Below are 21,072 nucleotides of genomic sequence, written 5' to 3'. Positions count from 1 at the left end.
GGAAACTGAGGCGCACTGGCTGGGGCGCTGCCTTTGCCTTTAGCTGGAAAGGCGTCAGAGTGGCTCGTACCTGGGATTAGCCATCAGGCCACCTAGGGGCTCGTCTGGCTCGGCCCCCACCGGCTGGGTGGCCTTTGCCCGCTCGCGCTGCCTCTTTTCTCAGCCATGGCTTGGCTGCTTTGCGGGCCAGCGCTTTGGGGCGGGGGGGAAGCATCCAGCACAATTCCCCCCCGCCCGCCAATACACATCTCACGGGGGGGGGGGGGCACTTGGGCCCCACGCTAATAGACCCCCCCAGCTCGGGAGAGCCTGGCCGCAGCCTACTGGGCCTTTCGGGCTGGACCAGCCGAGCTGAATGATGCGCCCCCACCCATGGAGCAGGGCACATGGCCTGTGATGCACACGGTACAGCCAGAGGAGGCGGGGTTGGGGAGCTGGAAGGCGGGGCGTCTACCCAGGGGGGGTGGAGCCTAGCCCCCTGCACCACCTTTAAAAAGCAGGGGCTTGTCACCTGGCATGACAGAGGTGAAAATCTACCCCGAGGTGACACCTGATTCCTGCGTCTGCTCGTGGCCGCCGGACTCCAGCAGGTGAGACCGCTGGGGGACCCTGTGCGCGATGGGGAGTGGGGGAAGTGCTAATGATTGAGTGGGGGGGCTCACAGATCTGGGACGCGCCTGCAGCTGGGCGTCTTGTGCCACCCGCCACCGCTAGGGTCTCCTTTAGCTCACCTCCCACGAGTGCGTCCCTGGTCCCTCCACCCCAGCTACCTGTCACTGGCTCCATTATCAACTGCCCGAGGCCCTCGGTCTCCGGCCGGGTCACGGCAGGTGCGAAATCCTGCTACTGGGGCAAAGGGGGGGGGTGGGCGCTGAGCACAGCTCCCCTCCCCCGCATGCCAGGGGCTGGCTGTGTCACACCCAGTACCTGGCCCGTGCCTTGGTAGGGCAGAAAATGGCACCGGCATTCGCTGTTAGCTGCAAAGGCCGAGACGGGCCAGGCCTGGCAGCTCGTTCCCAGGGACCAGGGCAGGCTCGGCCCCTGCAGGCCTCCCCACCCCCAAGTGCCTGCTGGCCGGCTCGGCCCTGGGGGCAGCCGATAATGGCCTTGTGCCCCCTTTGCCCGGTGCTGCCCTGACCAGCCCCGTCCCTGGCATGGTGTGAGTGGTTCAGCTATGGGCACCAAACCCCCCCGCCCCGTGCTAGTGTGGGAACTGGTGTGGCAGGGGGGAACCCAGTGGGCCTGCGCGTGTCACGCCTGACACGATGGTGTTTGTTCGTACTCTGAAAGCCCCTGGCAGTGATTGGGGGGGGGGGACTGCCCTGAGCCTGACCCTGCCTGGAACAGCTAAGGCAGCGGGGGGGGTCCCTCTGCCTTGGGCAAACTCACTCCACTCTACATGCCCCCCCCCCCCCCCCCCAGGCATGCATGATACCCGGCTGTGTTTGACCCCCATATCACCGAGTCGGGGGGGGTGGGCTCTGTCTGCACTGGCAGGGGTTGAGGGGCCGGCTTAGGGCTTTGCCAGCTATGAGGCACAAAGCACAGGCTGGGGAGATCCTTGTGCCGGGCCCAAAGTACCAGCGTGTCTCGAAGCACCCGCTGAGCGTGCCCTCGGCTGGGCGACCCGTCCTGGCTGGTGAGCACCAGACCCCCCCCCCACCCTCGAGTTCCCGGGGGGCTGCTGCAGCAGGACGCTGTCCCAGCCCGGAGCAGGGCGCAGCACCAGCCCCCAGCAGCCCCGTCTCCTCCCTTGCAGCCATGAAAGGAGAGCTGTGCCTGCTGCTCGTTGTCCTTGCGACCCCCTGCCTCTCCCGGCCCGACACCCACCAGCTGGGCAGCGCGCCGGGCCCTGACGAGCGCAGGAGCAGCGGGACTGACCCTGGCCCTGTCCGGAGAGACTTGCTCGAGGCCCTGTCTCAGGACCAGAAGCTCCTCATGGCCAAGTTCCTGCCCCACATCTACGCTGGTAGGAGCCGCAGCAGGGCCAGTGCCAGGCACACGCCAATCCTGGCCCTTAAAGCCCGTTTGTAATTAGTGCCTGACACCCCCCCCCCCCCCCTTGTATCACTCACACCTTCCAGCCTCCACTGATGGGCAGCCACCTCTGGGGTGGGACACAGCTGCTGTTCACACACCCCAGGATAGTTGGGCGGGGAATGTGGGGGATTCCGCCCAACTGGATTGGTGCTGGGGGAGGGGGGCAGGTTGGCTGCCCCACAGCTCAGAGCCCATTGGCCACTCTTGCCCTGGCCCTCACTGCTCTAGCTTCCGTTCACCGGGGGTTGGGGGGGGGGGAGAACAGGTGACCGGGTTGCCCCTGAGGCCAGCCCCTCCCCACACAGCACTTTGGTGCCGCTCAGGGGGGGTGCCGCCAGCGGGCTCTGGCCAGGGGGTTAATTGGTGTCTCTGCTCCCACTCCCGGCAGAGCTGGCAAACCGGGAGGGGAACTGGCACGAGGACGCTGCCCTGCGCCCCCTGCACGACCACGATTATCCCGGCTGGATGGACTTCGGGCGCCGGAGCCTGTCCGAGTCTGACGAGACCTCCTAGAGGAGCAGCGTCCCGCGTGGCTTGGCTCCGCCCTGCCCGCGGGGGCGGGGCAGCTGCAGGCTCCACCCTCTGGCACATATTTTTAAGTATGTCACACGTGACCTTGTCTTCAAAGCCCTTTGCTGCTGCTCACCAATAAACTCTACTCAGCAAACCCCTGTGGTGTGTGTTCTCGCTGCACCATGAGCTAGGCCAGACGGGGGCCTGGCCTGAGGCCCCAGCGGGACACCTGGGTTCTGCCCCATGTCCCCTCCCAGGGCCTCACTCCCCCCCGGGGGATGGGGCTGGACAAGCGGCTCAGGACACAGCTGTAGAAGGCAGCCAGCTGCTGCTCGTGCCGCTTCCCATACATCCCAGGCAGGGCACCACCCGCGCCCCAGGGACACTGATGGCGAGGCCGTCAGTCCCCCCGGGGGCCCAGGGTTTTTGCTCTCCCATGGAGCCGGACGCAGCCCACTGTGGCCATGGAACCTAGGACCAGCTTCCACCCAGAGACTCCCAGCCCGGGTTTGCTGCTGGGCGGGGATGGGGACGGGCAGCTCGCCCCACAGGCTCAGGGGGCAGCGAGCGACAACGGGGTGTGCTGGGGCTTAGGTAGCCGGCCTTGAACCCAGGGCAGGCAGCTGCAAGGGCCACCTCCCCTCCGGGCCCAGTCCCACTGCCCCACCTGAGGCCAACGCAGGGTAATTTATGTTAATTTATTCTGTTGAAGCCAGTTCTTCCTTCCCCTCCCCCCCTTCTGCTCACTTTAAAAAGAAAGATGGGGGGGGGGGGAAGCTATAGCCAGAGAATCTCTCTTCCTTAATTAAAAAGCCAAGGCCCCGCTGGTGGTTCCAGTCCCCTCTATGGCCACAAGGGGGCAGTCTGCAAACAGGTGAGCTGGTGCCCTAGGGGACAGGTAATGCGGGGGGCGGGTGGAGTGAAGATGGGGAAGTCGAGGGGTTGTCAGAGGTTCCAGGCCTCGGGGGGGGGGGGGGGAGAGAAGAGAGGAGACAGCAGCAGGGTGAGGTCTGATCATGCTGCAACTCCCTGGCCAGCCTAGGCCAGCAAGGCCTGAAGTGGAGACGGAGGGTTGCTCCCACCCCCAGCATAGGGCTCCACCCCCTGCCCCATTGCTTTCCATGCCCACTAGCCCTCCATGTTCAGGACTCACTGGTCAAGCCCTGAGGCAGGAGAAGGACTTCCAAAGAGCAGAGTGAGTGGTGAGAAAGCCGAACAATCCCATGACTCCAGAAGCTGGGGCTGAAGGAAAACACTTGCAAGAATCTTAATAAAATTGCCAGCAGTGGCCTCGCTTCTCCCTGGCCCTTGCTCCAGACGTGTGGACGATGCCAGAGCTCAGCTGCTGGGCCAGTCCTGTCAGGCTAACTGTGTCCGCTCAGGCCCAAGAAACTGCAGAGGACGGGGGTGTGTGTGGATGCTTGCAGAGGTGTTTCAATCAATCCCTCCAAGCAGCCACCCGCACTGCAGGACGGCTCAGCAGGGGGAGCTGCTTTAGTCCGAGCCCCTGTGGGCGACCCGAGCACTATCCTACCCCCCACCTGCAGGTCCCTGCAGTGTTCACGTGGAGCAGGGCCTACACGCCTGGCTCCTGCCCCATGCAGCACGGGGCAAGAGTGAGACGAGGGACCGGCCTTTGAAAGGCCACAACCGAGCAGCTGACCCCTGCCGACCCCCCCAGCCTCACCCCTGCTCGGCTAAGCCCATGGGGGCAGCTCTAGAGACCGCCCCACTGCTGGGGTCTTGTCAGAGCCAGGCCCCCCAAGCCCCCGCCCTGCTCAGACAGTGCTGCAAACACCAGGCTGGAGCCGGTTCTGATTACGTCGTGTTTATTTCACCAGAAAGACACAGCTGGGGGGGGGGCAAATTAACACCAGCTAGTGCAGAGACTATCGAGAACAGCGGGACTTCGGGAGCAGCAGACGTGCATGCAACAGCTACTCGGACCCAGGGACCTGAGCCACGCCCCCAGCAGCATGCAGGCCCCGCCCCCTGCTGGGAAGGGGCGGAGCCTTGTCAGTAGCTTAGTTTATTGATTCAAGACAAAGCAGTTGTTTAAAAATCTCAGTGTTTTTAAAAGACCGGCCGGCTGCTGGCCCAGGGCCGCGCCCTGCTGGGTGACTGGAAATCACACAGCCCAGCCCTGCCTGCCCAGGAATTTGAGTACAGCCCAGCCCGGGGCCAGGGACTCGGGCCAGAATTGCTTGGGCTGGGCAGTTCTGCAATTGTCCAACATTAACAGTAGAGCAGGGCCCACAGGACAGCCCAGGACATCCTGCATTTACCCCTCCAGGAGGGCAGATTGCCTCCCCTCCCCGTGGGGCCCGGCCCTCAGGCTGTTACGAGGACGGCCTGGCACGTCCTTGAGAGAGTCACTGCCCCCTCCCCGGCTGGAACAACACTGCCTGTTCCTCATCTAGGTCCTAAGCCCCCCACTCCCCTTGACAGCCACAGGACCTGGCCTTCCCCACCCCTGTGTTCGGCTAAGAGCGAGCGTGGGGAGGGGGCTCAGGCAGTGACGGGAGCCACCGGCACCACCTCATATAAAACCACAGACCTGAGCCGCTTCCCTGACTGTGGTTCCAAGGGCAGATCCCAGCCCCGCCCCCCAAAAAATCTGTGCCCACCAGCTTTAGGGAAGGCAAGTTCAGGGAGGTGGCTAGTGCCCCTAGAAGCAGGGGCTGCGCAAACTTCCCTCCCCAGAGCCAGTGCCCCTCGGCCCCAGAGCTTCCAGACTTAATTTCGTGATCCTGACCCCCCCCCCCAGCCCCTACCCCTCGCAGCCCCCCAGGAGCAGCGGAGGCTGAGATGCTGCTGTCCTGCCGAGGGCAGGATAGGACAGGGGCTGGAGGCCCCCCCGGCCCCAGCGTGCACTCAGTGCTCCCCTGGCAGGCAGGGCTGCCCTGCTAGCGCTCTCCAAGCCCCTCTCTGGAGAGACCAGAGCCAACGTTACAGCCCAAAGCCGAGTTCCAGCTCAGCCGTGTGCCGGCCTCACCCCCTTGTCACAGGGCATGCGGGAGACCTGCTGCACCAGGGGAGGGGGGGTTTGCCATGGGGTAGCCTGAGCGCCCCCGGGGACACGTCCCCTACTCCCGGCTCAGCGGCAGAGATCCCAGGTGCTTATTAAACTGCAGCAGCTGATACACCTGTTCTCATGGCCACTCAGAAAACGGTCGTCCCCCCCCCCCCCCCCCCGCTGGGGACCCACTAACCGTGGCTGGAAATAAATTATGACAGAGCAGACCCCGCCGCTGAGACCAGCTCCCGCCAGCGGCCCAGACGCGACGGATCACCGCTCTCACCCCCCTCGCCGGCTCCCGGCTGGCTGGAAAGGGGGTGATGGGGAGGCCCAGGAGGGAGCCACGTTGCTCTGCAGGGGGTCATAGCCCAGGGAGGCGGCTCACGGCTGCGTGGTGGGGGCCGGCGGCCCGACAGGCTGTCTGCTCTCCCCTGCGCCCCGGAAGCCGGCCTCTCCTCGGGCCACCACTTTCTCCAGCCTGAGTCTCTTCAGCTTCTCCACCAGGTTCCAGCTGAAGATGTTGCTCTTGCTCTGGGCTCTGCTGGGCCCAGCGGCCCTGCCGTCATCCAGCCCATGGGCCCTCGGGAAGGGCCGAGCCAAGCCTGAGCTGCCCAGAGACCGCCCCCCCAGGCTGTCCCACTGCTCCCTCAAGGGGGAGAGCCAGGAGGGGGGCTCCGGCACCCGTAGCGCAGCCAGGGCGTTGCCAGCCCGCACCGAGGCAGAGATGCCGTGTTCCAGCAGCAGCGTGACGAGTCCGAGAGGCGCAGACAGCGCCCTGGGGCCAGGCTCCAGTGCCTGGGGCATGGGGCCGGCAGCACTCAGCCTGTCAAAGGGCCCACAAGAGGGCACGACTGTATTATAAAGACTGGGGAGGAGAGAGAGAGGGGAGAGAGCTGGTCAGTACAAGGAGGTGGCAGCCCCACAGGCGGAGCCTGGCCTAGGAACGAGGAGCTCTGACTCTGGGGTGAGCTTTCCCCACAGTGCCCTGACCTCTGGCGCGCCCCATGCCCCATTCTCCCCACCTCCCGGCTCTGTGCCAAGCTCCGGACTCCTGGGTTCTACTCCTGGCTCTGTCCCTGACTCGCTCTGGGACCTTGGGTCATCTTGAGCCCCTGGGGCCCTGACTGTCCAGGTGCCACAGGCTCCCGCCTGGCACAGTGTGACGCCCCCTGCAAACGCCCATTGCCAGCACTGAAGGAATTTGCCCTGGGTGAGAACTGGTCTGTTTGGGGAGTCCCTCACCCACGGCTAGCTCTGCCCTGGGCAAGGAGCTCCTCTTTCCAGGCACTGGTCCCGTTAGCTCGTTTGCTTAATGAATCCTTTACCATTAACCTGCAGCAGCCAACCCCCACCCCCCCTTTAGCCAAGTCACAAGGTGCAGAGAGCCCCCAGCGAGTTTGGGACCCCCTGGCCCAGGCTGGGGGCCTCCATGTTAGTCTCTTTAGGCCTAGAGAGAAAAGGGAGGGGGGTTAATGGTACATCCTGTGTCCAGGCAGCTACTGGTTAGTGGGTTAGTTGGTGCTCCCCAGAGACAGAGGCTGGACCCAGGCTGCTACCCCCACATGCAGGGGGGGCACGACCAACCCACATGCAGCATGGCACTGCCAGGGCCCCTGGCACATTGGGAATCTCAGCCCGGGGGGTGGCTCCTGCTGTCCAATTGCTCATTCATGTCACAGTCAGGGCCAGGTCTCCACAGAGAGCCAACTCCTGGGCTGCACAGAACTCCCTTCATCTCATGGGAGGCAACAGCTGCCGGTTCCCTCTGGCTCCAGCGCTGGGCCCAGCTCTGACGGGCTCGGCAGCCGGCCAGGAGCAGGGCTTCTTAGCACCCAACCCGCACGACAGGGACACCCGGGGTTCGCCAGTTCCCGAGCGCAGCCGGGGGGGGGACGTAGGGAGGAGCAGCCTAGCCCAGCCTCTGCAGTCCAGTCCAGCGGTGCCCCACTCACACCTCGCAGCCTGCAAGGGGGCAGACTTGGGGGACAGCGGAGTCCTGACCCAGAGCAGGGGCCAGCTGGCGATAGCCCCCTGGGATCCCGCCCAGACAGGCAGCAGGGGGCGCTCCACAGCCAGCTGGAGGGACCCTTCCTGCAGTGTGCACGTCCCCTGCCCCCCGAGCTCGGTGTCTGTGGGGCTGCCGCGCCCGGCTGCCAGCATGATACGGGGACTCTTACGTTAGCACCGAGCCCCTCAGAGCGTCAGGGGCTGCAGGAGGCGCCTGCCCCAGGAGTGTCGCTGCCTAGAACCAGGAGCCAATAGACCAGCCCAAGGTGGGGGCGGGGGGGAGAAAAGGAGACAGGTTAGAGAGGGGACGATTGGTTCGCAGGGAGATGGGGGGGGGAGGGCAGGGCCCTTGCCGCCTTACCTGGGCGTCACGGTGGTGATCTCCTTGCTGGGGTGTAAGATGTGGCAGGTGGTGATGGTGAATGTAGATGGAGTCTGGGGGAGGTTGTTAATGGAGGAGTGGAACGCTGGCATGGACAGGAGACACGGGGTTAATGTATGGGTGGGGGATGGACAGAGACCTGGGGGGGCATCGGCCCCCGGCGAGTCAGCAGGGAGGCAGACACGGGCGGGGGCAGGGAGACCCTGGCTGGCTCTCAGACCCATGGGATCTGTAGGGCTCCTGGGGGACCCCAGCCGGGGCAGAGATTCAAGGACCGAGGCGGATGTTTCCTGAGCAGGCCATGGGCCCCTTTGTGCACACCAGGCACATGAGAGCAGCTCCCTGGGGCAAGAGAACAAAGGCGTCGGGGGACCGGAGCACCTCACGGGGACTGGGGGAGAGAGTCTCTCTGGCCCTGGCATGGCTGCCCAGCCAGAGACTGGCGAGATGGCTGGACGCAGCGTCCACATGCAGATGACTGAGACAAGATGGACGTGCAGACAGACACGGAAGGAGACGGCGGCTGGGGTCGGGGGGGACAGGGCAAGTCCTGGAAGCACCTGGAAGTCCTGGATGGGGTGGAGCAGAGGACGCCAGCCTTGTCGCACCCCAGCAGGGGACATGGCAAGTCCCGCTGGCCGGGCAGGGCCAGGCTGATACCTGCCTGCTGCTGGCTCAGGGTCCCGCCAGGGCAGGCTCACCCCTCCCCATCAGCCCCTGCTCACCACTGGAGCAGCCCTTGGCTTTGGACGGGGTGGAGGCAGCGAGTGCCGGAAAGGCGCTCAGGTCCACGTCGTCCTCCTCAAGGTCGTTCAGGTTGTAGACCTCCTCCAGGTCCACGTCCAGCTGCCGGAAGTCTTTGGTGAGCACACCAGGCCGGGGGTCCAGGATCCCGCCCAGGTTGGGCTTCGCCAGCTGCTGCCAGTGGTGGAGAGTCACCGAGCCTGGGGACAGAGACACCAGCCATGCAGATCTCCAGCTCTCAGCGCTGTCCCATGCCGCCAGGGGCCCCAGTGCACAGAGCCCTCCCCAAGCCACCTCCTGCAGCGGGGGAACGTCCCAGGTTTGCAACACAGGAGACCCCAGCGGCGAGGACGTGGCTCTGCCCAGCCCCTGGAGGGCAGCAGCGTTCACAGCACCCAGCTAGCTCCCGGGGGGAGAATTTGGGTCTTAAACTGACTCAAATGGTGAGCTCAACTGGGAGGAGGGAGTGAAAGTTCATAAGTGTCACAGTAACCGCGGCTGCTGAACGGCGACGGGAAAAGGAAGGCGGACAGACAGACCTGCGTTGAAACTGTGCTCAGTAAAAACAGAAGATGGTGGAAGCAGAAATTAAGGTCCCAAAATCGGGGTGCTGGGTATTAGGCCTAAGTGTGGGACAAATAAGGGGACAGGCTGTTCCCCTCCCCTCCCCGATGCTCTCTTGGGGCCTCAACGAGACTTTTGGGGGAAAGAAAAGAAGAGGGGGCTCCTGATGCACGTTTCACCATTATGGCTACTACCCTCTCCCCCCCGCCATCCCCGGGCCATCTGCATCCTAACGCAGAGACCCTGAGCAGACCAGGCCAGAGACACCACCACCTCTCCCGGTTCCCGCTGAATCCCAGCCCCCCTGGGATGAAACGGGGTTGGACTTTCACAGCAGCCACAAGGAAAGGTCCAGCTCCTCGCCGTGGATTTCCTCCCCTGCTGGACAGGTGTTACCCACCGAGACTCTGCCACACTGGGTGTGTCTGGGTGTTCCTGGTAGAACTCCCCAGCTAAGGGGAGAGAACAAAAATTGTTCCACTGAACGCCTCACTGACCCCTTCCACGTCAGAGGCTTTAACCGGTTTGCCGTCTCCTGTAGTGGGAGGATTGTTATGTTTGTATTTTGTATAATTTAGAATAAAGGATAAAGACTAGTAACGTAGCCTGTATTCGATGTATTGATGCAGGCTTTGATCATATCCTGCCAGCCACCCTTTCTGACAGCAGGAAGAAATGGCCTAGGGGGGCCATTGGTAAAGATGCATCAGCCAGAATCGGAGCGGATTTCAAGGCAGTAACAGACCTTTTAGGGTCACCACTCGTTGTAGGTTTTAGCATTTTAAAGTAAAACAATGCAATGCTCGATGTTCCTGTTCAAATGCGCTGTGAGAATCAAGCCTGTGTTGTGTGTGAATGTGGGTGTTGGAAGAGAAGTGAAAAGGCCTCACTGGGCCAGACGTTCTAGGGAGGAACCGAGGACAAACGTAAGGGCACCGGGAGATTGCAACACGCCCCTATTGAAATGTCAGTGGATGGCAAATTAACGACTCAAAATAAAACCGGCATCTACCAATGGGGACAAAATAGCTGTGATCAAAGCCAGCCTGGGGTAACTCCCTGAACAACTTCATAAAAACCAAAAAATAAAAAAAATAAAAATTAACACAACAAGCACTCGTCAAACAACAATTACAGCATAACAGTGCAAAACTCAGTCCCAATTAAAAAACCAACCCACATTATATAAACAGGGGCCTTGCCATAAAGCTTTGGGTTCCTCCGGCCAAGACTTCCCCAGAGCATCGTGTTGCGACCGACAAAACCCAGCTCCTCTCTACCCATGATCAACCGAGCTGGCCACTAGGAGGATCCAAACTCTAAACTGGGAACGAGAACATCGACTGGCGGGACAGCGTGTGTGATTGAATGCATGTGCTAGTTGTTGTTAGGGTGACCAGATGTCCCGATTTTATAGGGACAGTCCCGATTTTTGGGTCTTTTTCTTATATAGGCTCCTATTACCCACCACCCCCTGTCCTGATTTTTCACACTTGCTCTCTGGTCACCCTAGTAGTTGTATTTCCAATAAATGCGGTGTGTTGCTTTTTCCCCTGAAAAAGATCCCGTGTGCCGTTATAAGCAGAACACTCGTCTGTCCCTTCGCAGGCTGTGGGCTCCGGCTGCCCAGCCCCGGACCTCATTCAAGGCTGTTTAATGCTGTGAGCCCAAACCTGGCCTGTTCCTCACCACCTGCCCTGGGGCCCCCCTCTGCACCAGGTGCCCCAGGCCCGCTTGTTCCCCTCACTCACCTTCCAGGGGCTTGACGATCTGCAGCTTGTCCGGCAGGTAGGAGAGGGAGCCGAGGGAGAAGCCGGAGCCTCCGGTGTGCTCCGAGCTGCCAGAGTAGTTGGTGCCGGTGGACAGGATGCTGTCGTTGGGCGTGAGGAAGCCGCTGGAGCTCTCCACGTCCCTGGCCAGTTGGTTCAGCTTCTGCTCGCGCTCCGTCTCAAAGAAGGAGCGCTCTGAGGCGTGGTTCTCCTGGCGGGCGGACAGACGCTGCAGCGCTGCCTCCAGGTCGTGCCTGCCTGGGGTGCCCGGGGTGCCCCGCAGCTTCTCCTCGGCCCTGCCGCGGGGAAGCAGGAGATAGTCAGCCCCGCAGCTGGGTGTGCCCCGAGAAGGGCCACAGTGCCCTGGCTGGGGCACCCACACCGTGCCCCCAGGCACCCCCCTAGTGCAAGGGGCACCATGCCGGGGCCGTGCCCCAGAGGGTGAGAAGCTGGCTCAGCTGACTAGTACACTCATCTATGGGGTAGACCCTTCCTCTCCATTAGCCCCTCGCTGGGTTGGGTCCTGACACCAGAGCCAAGGGGGCCACCTGCACCGATCTCACACGCCAGCTACACCCCACTGGGGCAAGGCCGGACCCAGCCACGCTGCTCCAATCTCCTGTCGGGGATCCTATTCCTGACCTCACACACCAGTAGAACATCAACAAGGAGACCCAGGAGAGCCCAGCAGGGGTTAGGTACAGGCTGGGTGCGGATGTCTGCACCCCCCCTCCCAGCGTCCCTCCCCAGCACAGACCTTTCGGGGGAAGCCCCGACTGACCCCAGCCCACCAGTGCATGGCACCCACCTTCCCATCCGCTGAGAGAGGTGGAGGGGCACTTACAGGGCGCTCTCCAGGTTCTCCGGTGCCAGGCTGGCGCTGTCTGATCCGTAATAGCTGGTGCGGGGCGTGCTGACCCGGCTGCACCCTGCCGAGGGGAGGGCCGAGGACGGCTTGGAGCCGGGCAGGTTTTGGGGGGACTCTGCATGCGACTTGGCTTTGACCGCCTGGTTCACGACCTTCACTGTCTCGAAGACCCGCTTGTAGCTCCTGGAGGGGACAGCGTCCATCAGCGGGATCCCGTCCTGGGGGCTGCCCGCCTGCCCTTCTGCCCCCCCCACCCCCACCCCGCCAGACAGCGCCCGTCAGTGGGATCCCCCGTCCCAGGGGCCCACCCACTCCTCCAGACAGCATCATTGGGGGCTTGGCCCTCCAGCCCTCATCTGGGCCCAGGGGACACCCCCTCAGCCCCCATCCATCACATGGGTCCACTCACATCAGATTCACTGTGTCCATGAGTCGCAGCTAAGCCTGCACCCTGGCAGCCAGTCGGCCCCACGGCCCCAGCCCCACGGCCCCAGCCCCACGGCGAGGGGGAGACTCACTTGTACTCCGAGGAGGACGAGCTGTCGGCTCCTTTCCTCATGATCCCTTTGATCTCCGCGGCCAGCGAGTCCTGCAGGCAGAGAGCACGTGGCATCCCAATGGGGCCGGCGAGGGGAAATGCCAGCTGCCAGGCAGCCTGGAGCCAGCCACCCCTGGGCACCAGCACCCACAGCTCAGCACAGATGTGCCCAACATGCCACAGCTTGTGCATCCCTCATCTCCCGGCAAGGCAGAGCCATGCCAGCTTCCCCCCTGGGGCTGGTGCAACGGGCCTGGGCAGGCCATTCACACAGGTGGTACAGTGCCCGGCGCAGCTCCAACGCGCCCAGCCCTGCCGGAGCCACGCGCGGTGCCCAGGCTGGGCGTCTCCCCCGGGCGGTGGTGCCCCGCGGCCGCACTCACCGGGGGCAGCAGGCTGTAGCGGTTCAGGCTGCTGTTGGGGAGGTTCCGGGTGCGCAGGGTTTTGATCTCCTCCTGGGCCTCGTGCAGCATGCCCTCGCACTCGGCGTATCTCTCCTGCAGGTCCTGCAGCTGCGCGGGCACAGGACAGGGGTCAGGGCGGGGGCAGCAGGGCCTGGCACCCCACCACCCTCAGCATGGCAGCTGCGCCCACGTGCCATGCGAAGAGCGAGTCTGGGCCCGCGGGCGCCAGAGGCCGAGCCCGGTGGATGGACCAGCAGCGGCTGAGCGCTGAGCACCGGGGCCCAGCACCGCCCCGCCCGAGGGACTCACCTCAGTGCGCAGCTTCTGCTGAGACTCCTTTGTTGCGGCCAGATGCTGCTGCAGCTCCTCCACCTCCGCGCCGTGCTGGGGGAGACACAGCAGGTCAGGGCTGCCGTCACCCCCCCACCTCCCCGGCTGCCAGGCGCAGGCCGCGCCCCAGCCCCGGGGCAGGCACTCACCGTGCGGCCCCTCTGCTGCAGGTCCACGATCTGGGCCAGGAGCTGGCTGATCTCCTCCTGCTGCCGGGCCGTGTCCTCGGTCTTGCGGGCCAGCTCCTCGGAGAGAGAGACCACCTGCCGGCTGGCTTCAGCTGGAGGGAGGGGGCGGGGGATTAGCTGTGAGCCAGGCCCATGGGGGCGCCCCCCAGCCCGGCCGTGCCCCATGGAGACCTGGGTTCCATGCCCAGCACCCACGGTCTCTAGTGTCTGAGCTGGGGAGAGCTCACAGCTGTGCGAGGACTGGCCCCCGAAGGGAGGCCACTGCAGCCCCCTCCCCAGAGCCTCCCACCCCCCCGGCCAGGCCAGGGGCCGACGTACAGAACTGTTCCACGCAGTCCAGCATCAGCTGCTGCTCCTGGTCCTCGTACTGGCAGGTTTCCGTGGCGATGCTGGTGGCCTGGGAGAGAGATAACGAGCGAGCGTTAACCACGCGGTGACCAGCCCACGCCCATGCCGGCTCCACAACACGGCCCGACTCTGCAGGGCTTCCTATCGGGAACAGCCCCTGCTCGCACACAGCACCAGGGCGGGAGCAAAGTGGGCCCCAGCTGCCAGCCAGGGGTGGGCAGGGGGAGCAGCTGGGACAGGGGTCCCTGGGGGCCAAGAATCCCCCACCGGCCAGGTCACTGGCTGCCTGTTCCTAGGAGCCACAAGTTACCACCCGCCTCGCCCATCGCCTGCCCAGCCCAGCACAGAGCTCCCCTCCCCCCCCCCCCACCACCCCCCCCCCCCCCCCAGCTCTCACCTCCAAGCGCAGCTTCTGGTTCTCCTCCTCCAGGCCCCTGAGTTTCTGCTGCAGGGCGTCGTACTGCACGTGCTGCTGCAGGGACAGCGAGGACTCGTTCCGCCGAAGCCTGGGGGGCAGAGGGGCCGTGAGCAGCCGCAGCCCGGGCACCCGGCACCCTCTGCCACCGGGCGGGGAGCAGCCGCCCAGCCCAGCCCCGCCCACAGCATCGCCACCCGGCAGGGAGCAGCCCGTAGGCCCCCATAACCCCCACCCCCTGGGAGGGCGCGGGAGCCTGGAGAGGGGCCCATAAAGCCCCATCCACCAGGCGGGAGGAAAAGGGACCCAAGGCCCTTCCTACACCCACCTGCTGGGAGAAGGGGCAGAGCCGCTCTGGTCCAAGGAGCTTCCCCTCCGAGAGCAGGTCCCAGCGGAGGGCAGCTCCAGGACTTTAGCGTTCGGTCACTGAGTCCAGGAGATGGGGGCCCAGCTCCGGGCCGGGCAGGACACGGCTCTGGAGCGAGCGAGGCACGAGCCGTCCTGCAATGAGCTAGCCAAGGGCAGAGTCTCCCCCCGGACCCCCAGCGATGGGAGCAGAGCCCCCCCGGGTCACTCACGGCGTGGCAGTGGCTGTGGCCGGCTCGCTGTCCTCCACGGTGTTGGTGTAGAGATGGAGCAGATCATCCCGCATGGAAACCTCGTGCCGCAGCTGGGCGATCTGGGGGAGACAAGAGAGCTGGGATGGGTTCGCAGGGCAGCATGGGGGGAGCTGGCTCACCGGCCGGTACGTAGAGCCAGGGGGGCTCAGCGGGTGCAGGTGCTAGGGCCCTGCTCCCCCCCCTCACCCCCAAGCCCTTTACCTCCTCCTTGGCCAGCTCCAGCTGCTCCTCCAGGAGCTCATTGCGCTCCGTCAGACTCCGGTTCTGCTTCAGCAGGGACTGCCCGATCCGGGCCGCGAGCTCCAGGTCCCGCTCCTTCTGCAGGGCGAGGGGGACGGGACAGACAGGCTGCTGTTAACTGGGGCAGGCCAGCAGGTACCCCATCCCACCCCCAGACTGGCCCCTCTCCACCTTACCCCCCCACCCCCTTACACACTTCCTCCCTCCCCAGCCAGGTCTGACCCCTCCCCGCCCACTGACCGGTCTCCAGCCCACCCTCCCAGAACTGCTGCCCCATGCCCAAGACCCTCTTATCCCAAGCCAGGAGCCTCATGGCATTTCGGACACAGCAGGGCACCGTGTGGGTTTGCCACCACCTCTGGGGAGGAGCAGAGATTCAGGCAAGGAGGGGGAAGCAGCTCCGCCTACCTCCTCCAGCAGGTTGGTCACCGCATCAAGATCATGGTATGTCTTTGTGACCCGGCCGACCCGCTCGGAACAGAGGACTGTGAAACAGCAAGAAAGAAAGAGGGTTGGTTCCCCATCACATCACCAGCCTCCTAGCTCCCCTGCAACGGGTCGCTTCACCTCCCACTGAAATGCAGCCACCTCTGGGGTGAAGCCATCAGCTGCCCAGCCACTGCAAACTACAGCTTTAGGACAGGATGTGCAAGAGCAGGAGTGCCCAGGAAGGCAGGAAGTCGATCCCTGGGGTGCATTCTGGAACAAGGGGTGGGAAGCCAGTGCTCCCCCACCGCACGCTAGAAGCAGGAGGTGTTCAGTGGAACTGAGAGGGAGGAAAGGTGGTGCAGTGGTTAGAGCACTGACTGGGGGACCCAGGTTTGAGTCCCTGCTCTGCCACAGAGCCCTGTGTGCTTGGTCCAGACACTTAACCTCTCTCTGCCTCAGTTCCCCATCTGTACAATGGGGTTAACAGGGCAGGGGCTGCACAGCAACCAAGATTGTGCTGTGCTCAGACACCCTGGGGCCAGGGTCTAGACAAGTGCCTTAGACAGAGCACATTTGTAACTGTAGAGAGGGACCATGTAATTTGTGCAATACACAGTTCGCCTGTGGAACTCACTGCTACAAGGCGGCATCGAGGCCAAGAGCTTGGCAGGGAACAGACGTTAGATGTGGCTACTGGGAACCTCCATGGCAGGTTTAGACATAGATCCTTGTACAAGGATCAAACCCCTCACACCCTGAGGCCGCTGACTGGGGGGAGGGTAAGGGGCGGGTCCCCGACAGGCAGGAGCCACCTGCCAAGGCCTCAGCAAAGCCCAAAGTGAAACAGAACCTCCCGGCCTCCCGTAACATTCTCCCCCTACACACACTGCACTGGAAGCTTGGTTGGACACACACACACTTTCCCATCAGCCACGCTGTCCCCCAGCCCCCGTGCTGGGGTGTCAGGTCCCTCTGCGGGACTTTGGTCAGACCGAGCTCCGTGGGGCCGGAGGGAATGGAAAAATCCAGGCCGCGGAGACGGGATTGGAAGCGACATCCCGGCACAGGGCCAGGCCGGAAACGGCTCAGCTCCACGAGCCTCTATTTATACCACTGCCAGGCTCCCCAGGCCACGCCACTTCCAATCCATCTCCCGCCTGCCCCCTCCCGCAGGGGATCTGGCGCCCTCGTGTTGCGGATTGTGGGGGAGTTAGGGCCCTGCACCCCTCTTCCCGAGATTCACTGCGACTCTCAACCAGCCAGTAAAGCAGAAGGCGAGATTCACTGCGACTCTCAACCAGCCAGTAAAGCAGAAGGTTTATTTAAGGACAGGAACACAGTCTCAAGCAGAGCGTGTAGGTACGACCAGACCCCCTCAATTAGGTCCCTCTGGGAGGTTCAGGGAGCTTAGACCCCAGCTTGGGGTTCCCTGCGTTGCACACCCCAGCCCAAACCGAAACTAAACTCCCAGCCCCTCCCGCTGCTCCTCTCCTTTGTTCAGTCTCCCGGGCAGAAGGTGTTAATTCTCCCCACCCCCGTTCCTGGCTCAGGTTACAGCTCAGGTAGCTTCCTTCAAGGGAAGTCCCACATCCCCACTGCAATCCCCCTGCAACATTCCCAGGTCAAATCTGCCCTGCTCCCAGCTCCGTCACACCTCGTTTCTCCCCGGAGCCAGGAGACTTCCCCTGGGTTCCGACCCGGCTCAGCTCACTACGGCAATGAGCTTTGGCAGGTCCCAGGCCAGCTCCGTTGCCAGTCTCCGCTCAGGACAAGTGGGACGGGTGCAATGGACACAGACGGCCAGTTCCCAGCCCACAGCCCAGCTCCCCCACCCCAGAGGGCCCCTGAAGCTAGAGAGGGATGGGCTTTCACCCGGCCTGCTCGGCCAGGCCAGCCGGGAACTCCAGGCAGGATTCTACGCGCCCAGCTGCTTGCAATGCTCCCACTGCCTGGCCCCCGAGGGGCTCCGCTCTCGGGGGAGTGCCAGGCTCACAGAGAGGCCGGAGCAGAGGCCAAAGGGGAACTGAGGCAGGGAGCAGGCCCCACAGCCTCCCCTGAGCCACACGGGACATGAACCTGTTCTCCCGCAACTCTGCTCCAGTGCCGGCCATCATGGGGTCTCCCAGCCCTCGCACCGAGTTCGGGAGGCTCCACTCCCTGGGGGCTGGGTCAGGATTGTCCCTACTCTGTGCATGGAGAAACTGAGGCACCGAGCAGGGGATTGGACTTGCCCAAGGGAACAGAATCAGCAGCCAGGAGTTGAACCCAGGAGTCCTGCTTCCCAGTCCCCAGCTCTCCCCACCCTCCCTACCCAGAGACCCACCTCTCCCTATCCGGCAGCACCACAGCACGGCCCACTCTCCCAGCCAGGCAGACTGATCCCTGGCATAACCCCCCATTAGAGACCCCCTCGGCTACACCCTGCTGGGTCTCAGCACGAGCCAGCCCGGCCCATCGGCCCCTTCCTGGCCCGTGCTCGCTGCCATCCCTGGCACCTGCTGCCCTGAGCCCCTGGCCCCCCTCCTGCCTCGACCCCCCCAGCTGCTGCAGAGCAGAGAGGTGCCAGTCGAGCGCCAGCCCTGCGAGCTGCCATGGGCCCAGGCAGACATGGGCAGGTTGCCTAAGCAACAGCAGTGAGGCTGGACGCAGCCGGGCACAGGGGAGAGATGCCCAGGGCGGAAGGGAAGCAGAAGGGGCCTGCACCATGGCAGGGGGCACGAGCTCTGCTGACACGTCAGGGCGGACGTCAGGTCCCTACCTGGGGAGGAGCTAGAGAAACAGGAGGCACTCCACCAAGGGGCGTGGGCTCTAGGAGGGGCGCTGGGAGCCAGGACTCCTGGGTTCTATCCTCGGTTCTGTAAGGGACGTGGGGTCTAGCGGTTACAGGAGGGGCGCCGGGAGCCAGGACTCCTGGGTTCTATCCTCGGCTCTGTAAAGGACGTGGGGTCTAGCGGTTACAGGAGGGGCGCCGGGAGCCAGGACTCCTGGGTTCTATCCTCGGCTCTGTAAGGGGCGTGGGGTCTAGCGGTTACAGGAGGGGCGCTGGGAGCCAGGACTCCTGGGTTCCATTTGCAAGGTGATCACTGACTTGCCAAGCAGGCCGAGGGGGACAAAGCATCCCAACTGCGTGCCTCGGTTTCCCCACCTGTTGAGCGGGGACTCTCTGCCTGGGAGGAGGGGTGAGAGGATCAGCGAGCGATCTCCCCACCCAGAGCACTAAACCCAGCTAAGCCCGGCTGACACAGGGCCCGGGGTGCCTCTAAAGTGGGTTAGCAGGAGAAGCTCAGAGATCCCACAAATCCCATTACGTTACCCCGGTCAGCGGTGACGTCGTGGCGGCGCGTTGCCTTGGCGATGCCCCCACGCCCCCTGATGCCCACCCCCGCTGACCCTCGGAACAGCCTGTCCTGTTCCACCCAGCTGCTGTCTTGTCAACAACCTGGCTAATCCCGCCACCCCCATCCCCGTCCCCGCCCCCTCGGGCGCCGCGCCCTGCTCCTGACACCCGGCCCGCGTGCAGGCTGGCACGTCCGCATGGCGGGCGGGGGCAGGATCCGAGAGGTCGGCCCCCTCCCCCAACGGGGCCTCGGTCTCGGCAGGGGACCCCCCCCAGCGCCTCATCAGGCTGCTGAACCATAATTGGAAATAATTAGAGCATGAGCTTCGTTAAGGCGTGAGTGAGTGGCAGGCCGCCGGGCGGCTGCTGGGGGCTGCAGGCTGTGCGGCGAGATACAGCCCCCCCCCCACCCCTGTAGACCGGGAATGGGCCAGGCATAGGGTGGGGGCTGTATCTCGCCCCTGGGGGTAGATTCGCTTGGCAGCCATTGTTTGGCGAGAGAAAACCGCCAAGCGTGGGGATGCGGAAAGACGGGTCCAAGCCCCATCCCCTGGCTGTGCCCTGCCCCCCCCCCCCCCGCCCCAGCTCTACCCACCCCAGCTGTGTCAAGATCAACTGCCCTCCCCCCCCACTGCTCCTCCAGCTCTCAGCCAGCCCCCACCCCCAAAGAGCCCCTGGCCCTGCGCTCTTGGGGGAAAGACCATCTTCCCCCTTGGAGTCACTGAGACGCCAGCATAGCCCCCCAGCCAGGGGTCCAGGGCACTAGCTCAGAGCTCTGCATTCACCGCGCCATCCTGACAGCACATTGCCCCCCCCGAGCCCTCGGCACCCACGGGCCTTCCAGCCGCAGGCCCCGTGTCCCCCAACAGCCACCCTGCAGTGAGCCAGAGGGGGGACTGGGGCAGTGACTGGGCCCCATGTGACACCAGCCTCCCTGCCAGGTGGCTGGAGTGGGAACGTGGGTGCCTCCTGCATCCCCCCAACATTTCCAGCTGGGCTGCCAATGGCAGCGCCGGGAAGGGGCCCCCCCAGCCCTGTCGGAGTGGGGGTCCAGGAAAACCTGGCGCTCCCCGGGGGGGGCCTTCTGCTGGAGGGCAGCCCACAGCCCCTGCTACTCTAGGACCAGTCGGTGCCACACACACCTCGCCCAGACGACACAGCGCCCACCCTGCAGCCCTGGACAGACACAGGGGCACTGCCTGGGCATCGCTGCCAGCCCAAACCCTTGGGGAAGCAGCAGCCGGGCTGGACGGACCCCATTTGCCACCATCCCCTTCCAGGAAAGGAGCCCGATAGCACCCAACCAACTGGAGCCGACTCCTGCCCGGGCAGGGCAGACGCCCAGAGCAGTTCAGGGGCGCTCAGACCCGCTCCATGCCTGCAGCACCCGCTCCGGCCCAGGAAGCCGCCCCACGACAGGAGAGCGATGGGGGGCACCCCGCCCCGAGGGGCTCCTGCACAGCACGGCACAGCTGAGCCACCGGGGCGCTTCCCCCAGGCAGGGCTGGAAGCCGATTGTGGCAGGGCCCGCAGCGGGCCACCCCCCCCGTGAACACACACTGCCCACAGGGGCCAGGCGCACCAGGGCCACCGCAAACCCGCAGCAGGCGAAAACCAGGCACCAAACCATCCATGCAGCACGACCGAGCGCTCGCCCCAGCGCCAACGCCCGGGCAGGCCCAGCCACGCCGGAGGGGCAAGCTACAGACACCCCGGCCAGGGCAGAGCCCACAACACAGCCCCCAGGGATGGGCCTGGCAGATTTAGCCCTAACCAAGCAGGGGGGTTACAGACAGCCGGGCAGGATCACCGCCAAGCACCACGGGGCTGTGAAGGTCAGCGCTCAGAGCACACAGGGTCAATGCGCCCATCGCCCCCAACTCACCCCTCCACCGCCCACCCCGGCTCTCACCTTCCTCCAGCTCGGTAGCGATCAGATCCGTGGGGCTGACCAGAGCCGGGCTCCCGTGCACCTCGTCGTAGGCTGCGGGGCTGCTCCAGAACTCCATGGCCTGGGGCCCACGGAGCCCCCCCACCTCGCCCAGCTCAGGGGGAAACATGCAGCCAAGCCCCAGCTCCCGGAGCACAGGGAAGATGCGGCTCTGCCGGGCTGCAGCAGCCTGTCACCGAGCAGCAAAGGGGGGGGTGTCAGCCCAGCTCCCTCCCCTGCGCCCGCTCCCTGGCAATGGTCCCCACCGCTGCCTACCCCTATTTATAGGGTCTCCCTTGTTTCTGCACCTGGCTGGGCACATCTCATTCCAGCGGGCGGGGGGGGCAGAAGCAGCACAGACTAGACCATCTACTTGGAAAGGGAGGG

General features: G+C 64.4%; 2 protein-coding genes across 3 annotated transcripts; one reads left to right on the top strand and one right to left on the bottom strand.

Annotated features, from left to right (window-relative positions):
- Window positions 1–283: 283 nt before the first annotated feature.
- On the top strand, window positions 284–2,707 carry LOC117870608 (gastrin/cholecystokinin-like peptide). 2 transcript variants are annotated; one of them, XM_034757811.1, is made up of 3 exons: window positions 284–590; window positions 1,760–1,969; window positions 2,429–2,707. In XM_034757811.1, the coding sequence occupies exons 2-3, from the start codon at window positions 1,762–1,764 to the stop codon at window positions 2,551–2,553; spliced, it is 333 nt and encodes a 110-aa protein (XP_034613702.1). In that variant the 5' UTR covers window positions 284–590; window positions 1,760–1,761; the 3' UTR covers window positions 2,554–2,707. The 2 variants fall into 2 exon arrangements, with proteins under 2 accessions (XP_034613702.1, XP_034613703.1); XM_034757812.1 differs by lacking the exon at window positions 284–590 and having other exon boundaries at window positions 1,682–1,969.
- Window positions 2,708–5,740: 3,033 nt separating this feature from the next.
- On the bottom strand, window positions 5,741–20,876 carry LOC117870609 (trafficking kinesin-binding protein 1-like). Its single transcript, XM_034757813.1, has 15 exons — window positions 20,668–20,876; window positions 15,398–15,474; window positions 14,951–15,067; window positions 14,708–14,808; window positions 14,112–14,220; window positions 13,685–13,763; window positions 13,328–13,458; window positions 13,158–13,232; window positions 12,828–12,956; window positions 12,425–12,495; window positions 11,883–12,089; window positions 11,021–11,334; window positions 8,687–8,905; window positions 7,941–8,046; window positions 5,741–6,437 (listed from the first exon to the last, which is right to left on the bottom strand). The coding sequence occupies exons 1-15, from the start codon at window positions 20,813–20,815 to the stop codon at window positions 5,954–5,956; spliced, it is 2,367 nt and encodes a 788-aa protein (XP_034613704.1). The 5' UTR covers window positions 20,816–20,876; the 3' UTR covers window positions 5,741–5,953.
- Window positions 20,877–21,072: the final 196 nt, after the last annotated feature.

The sequence above is a fragment of the Trachemys scripta genome, unplaced genomic scaffold, assembly GCF_013100865.1.
Source record: "Trachemys scripta elegans isolate TJP31775 unplaced genomic scaffold, CAS_Tse_1.0 scaffold_61, whole genome shotgun sequence".
NCBI lineage: Eukaryota > Metazoa > Chordata > Testudines > Emydidae > Trachemys > Trachemys scripta.
Note: the sequence above shows the minus strand (reverse complement) of the source record. Positions and strands in the feature narration are given on the sequence as shown.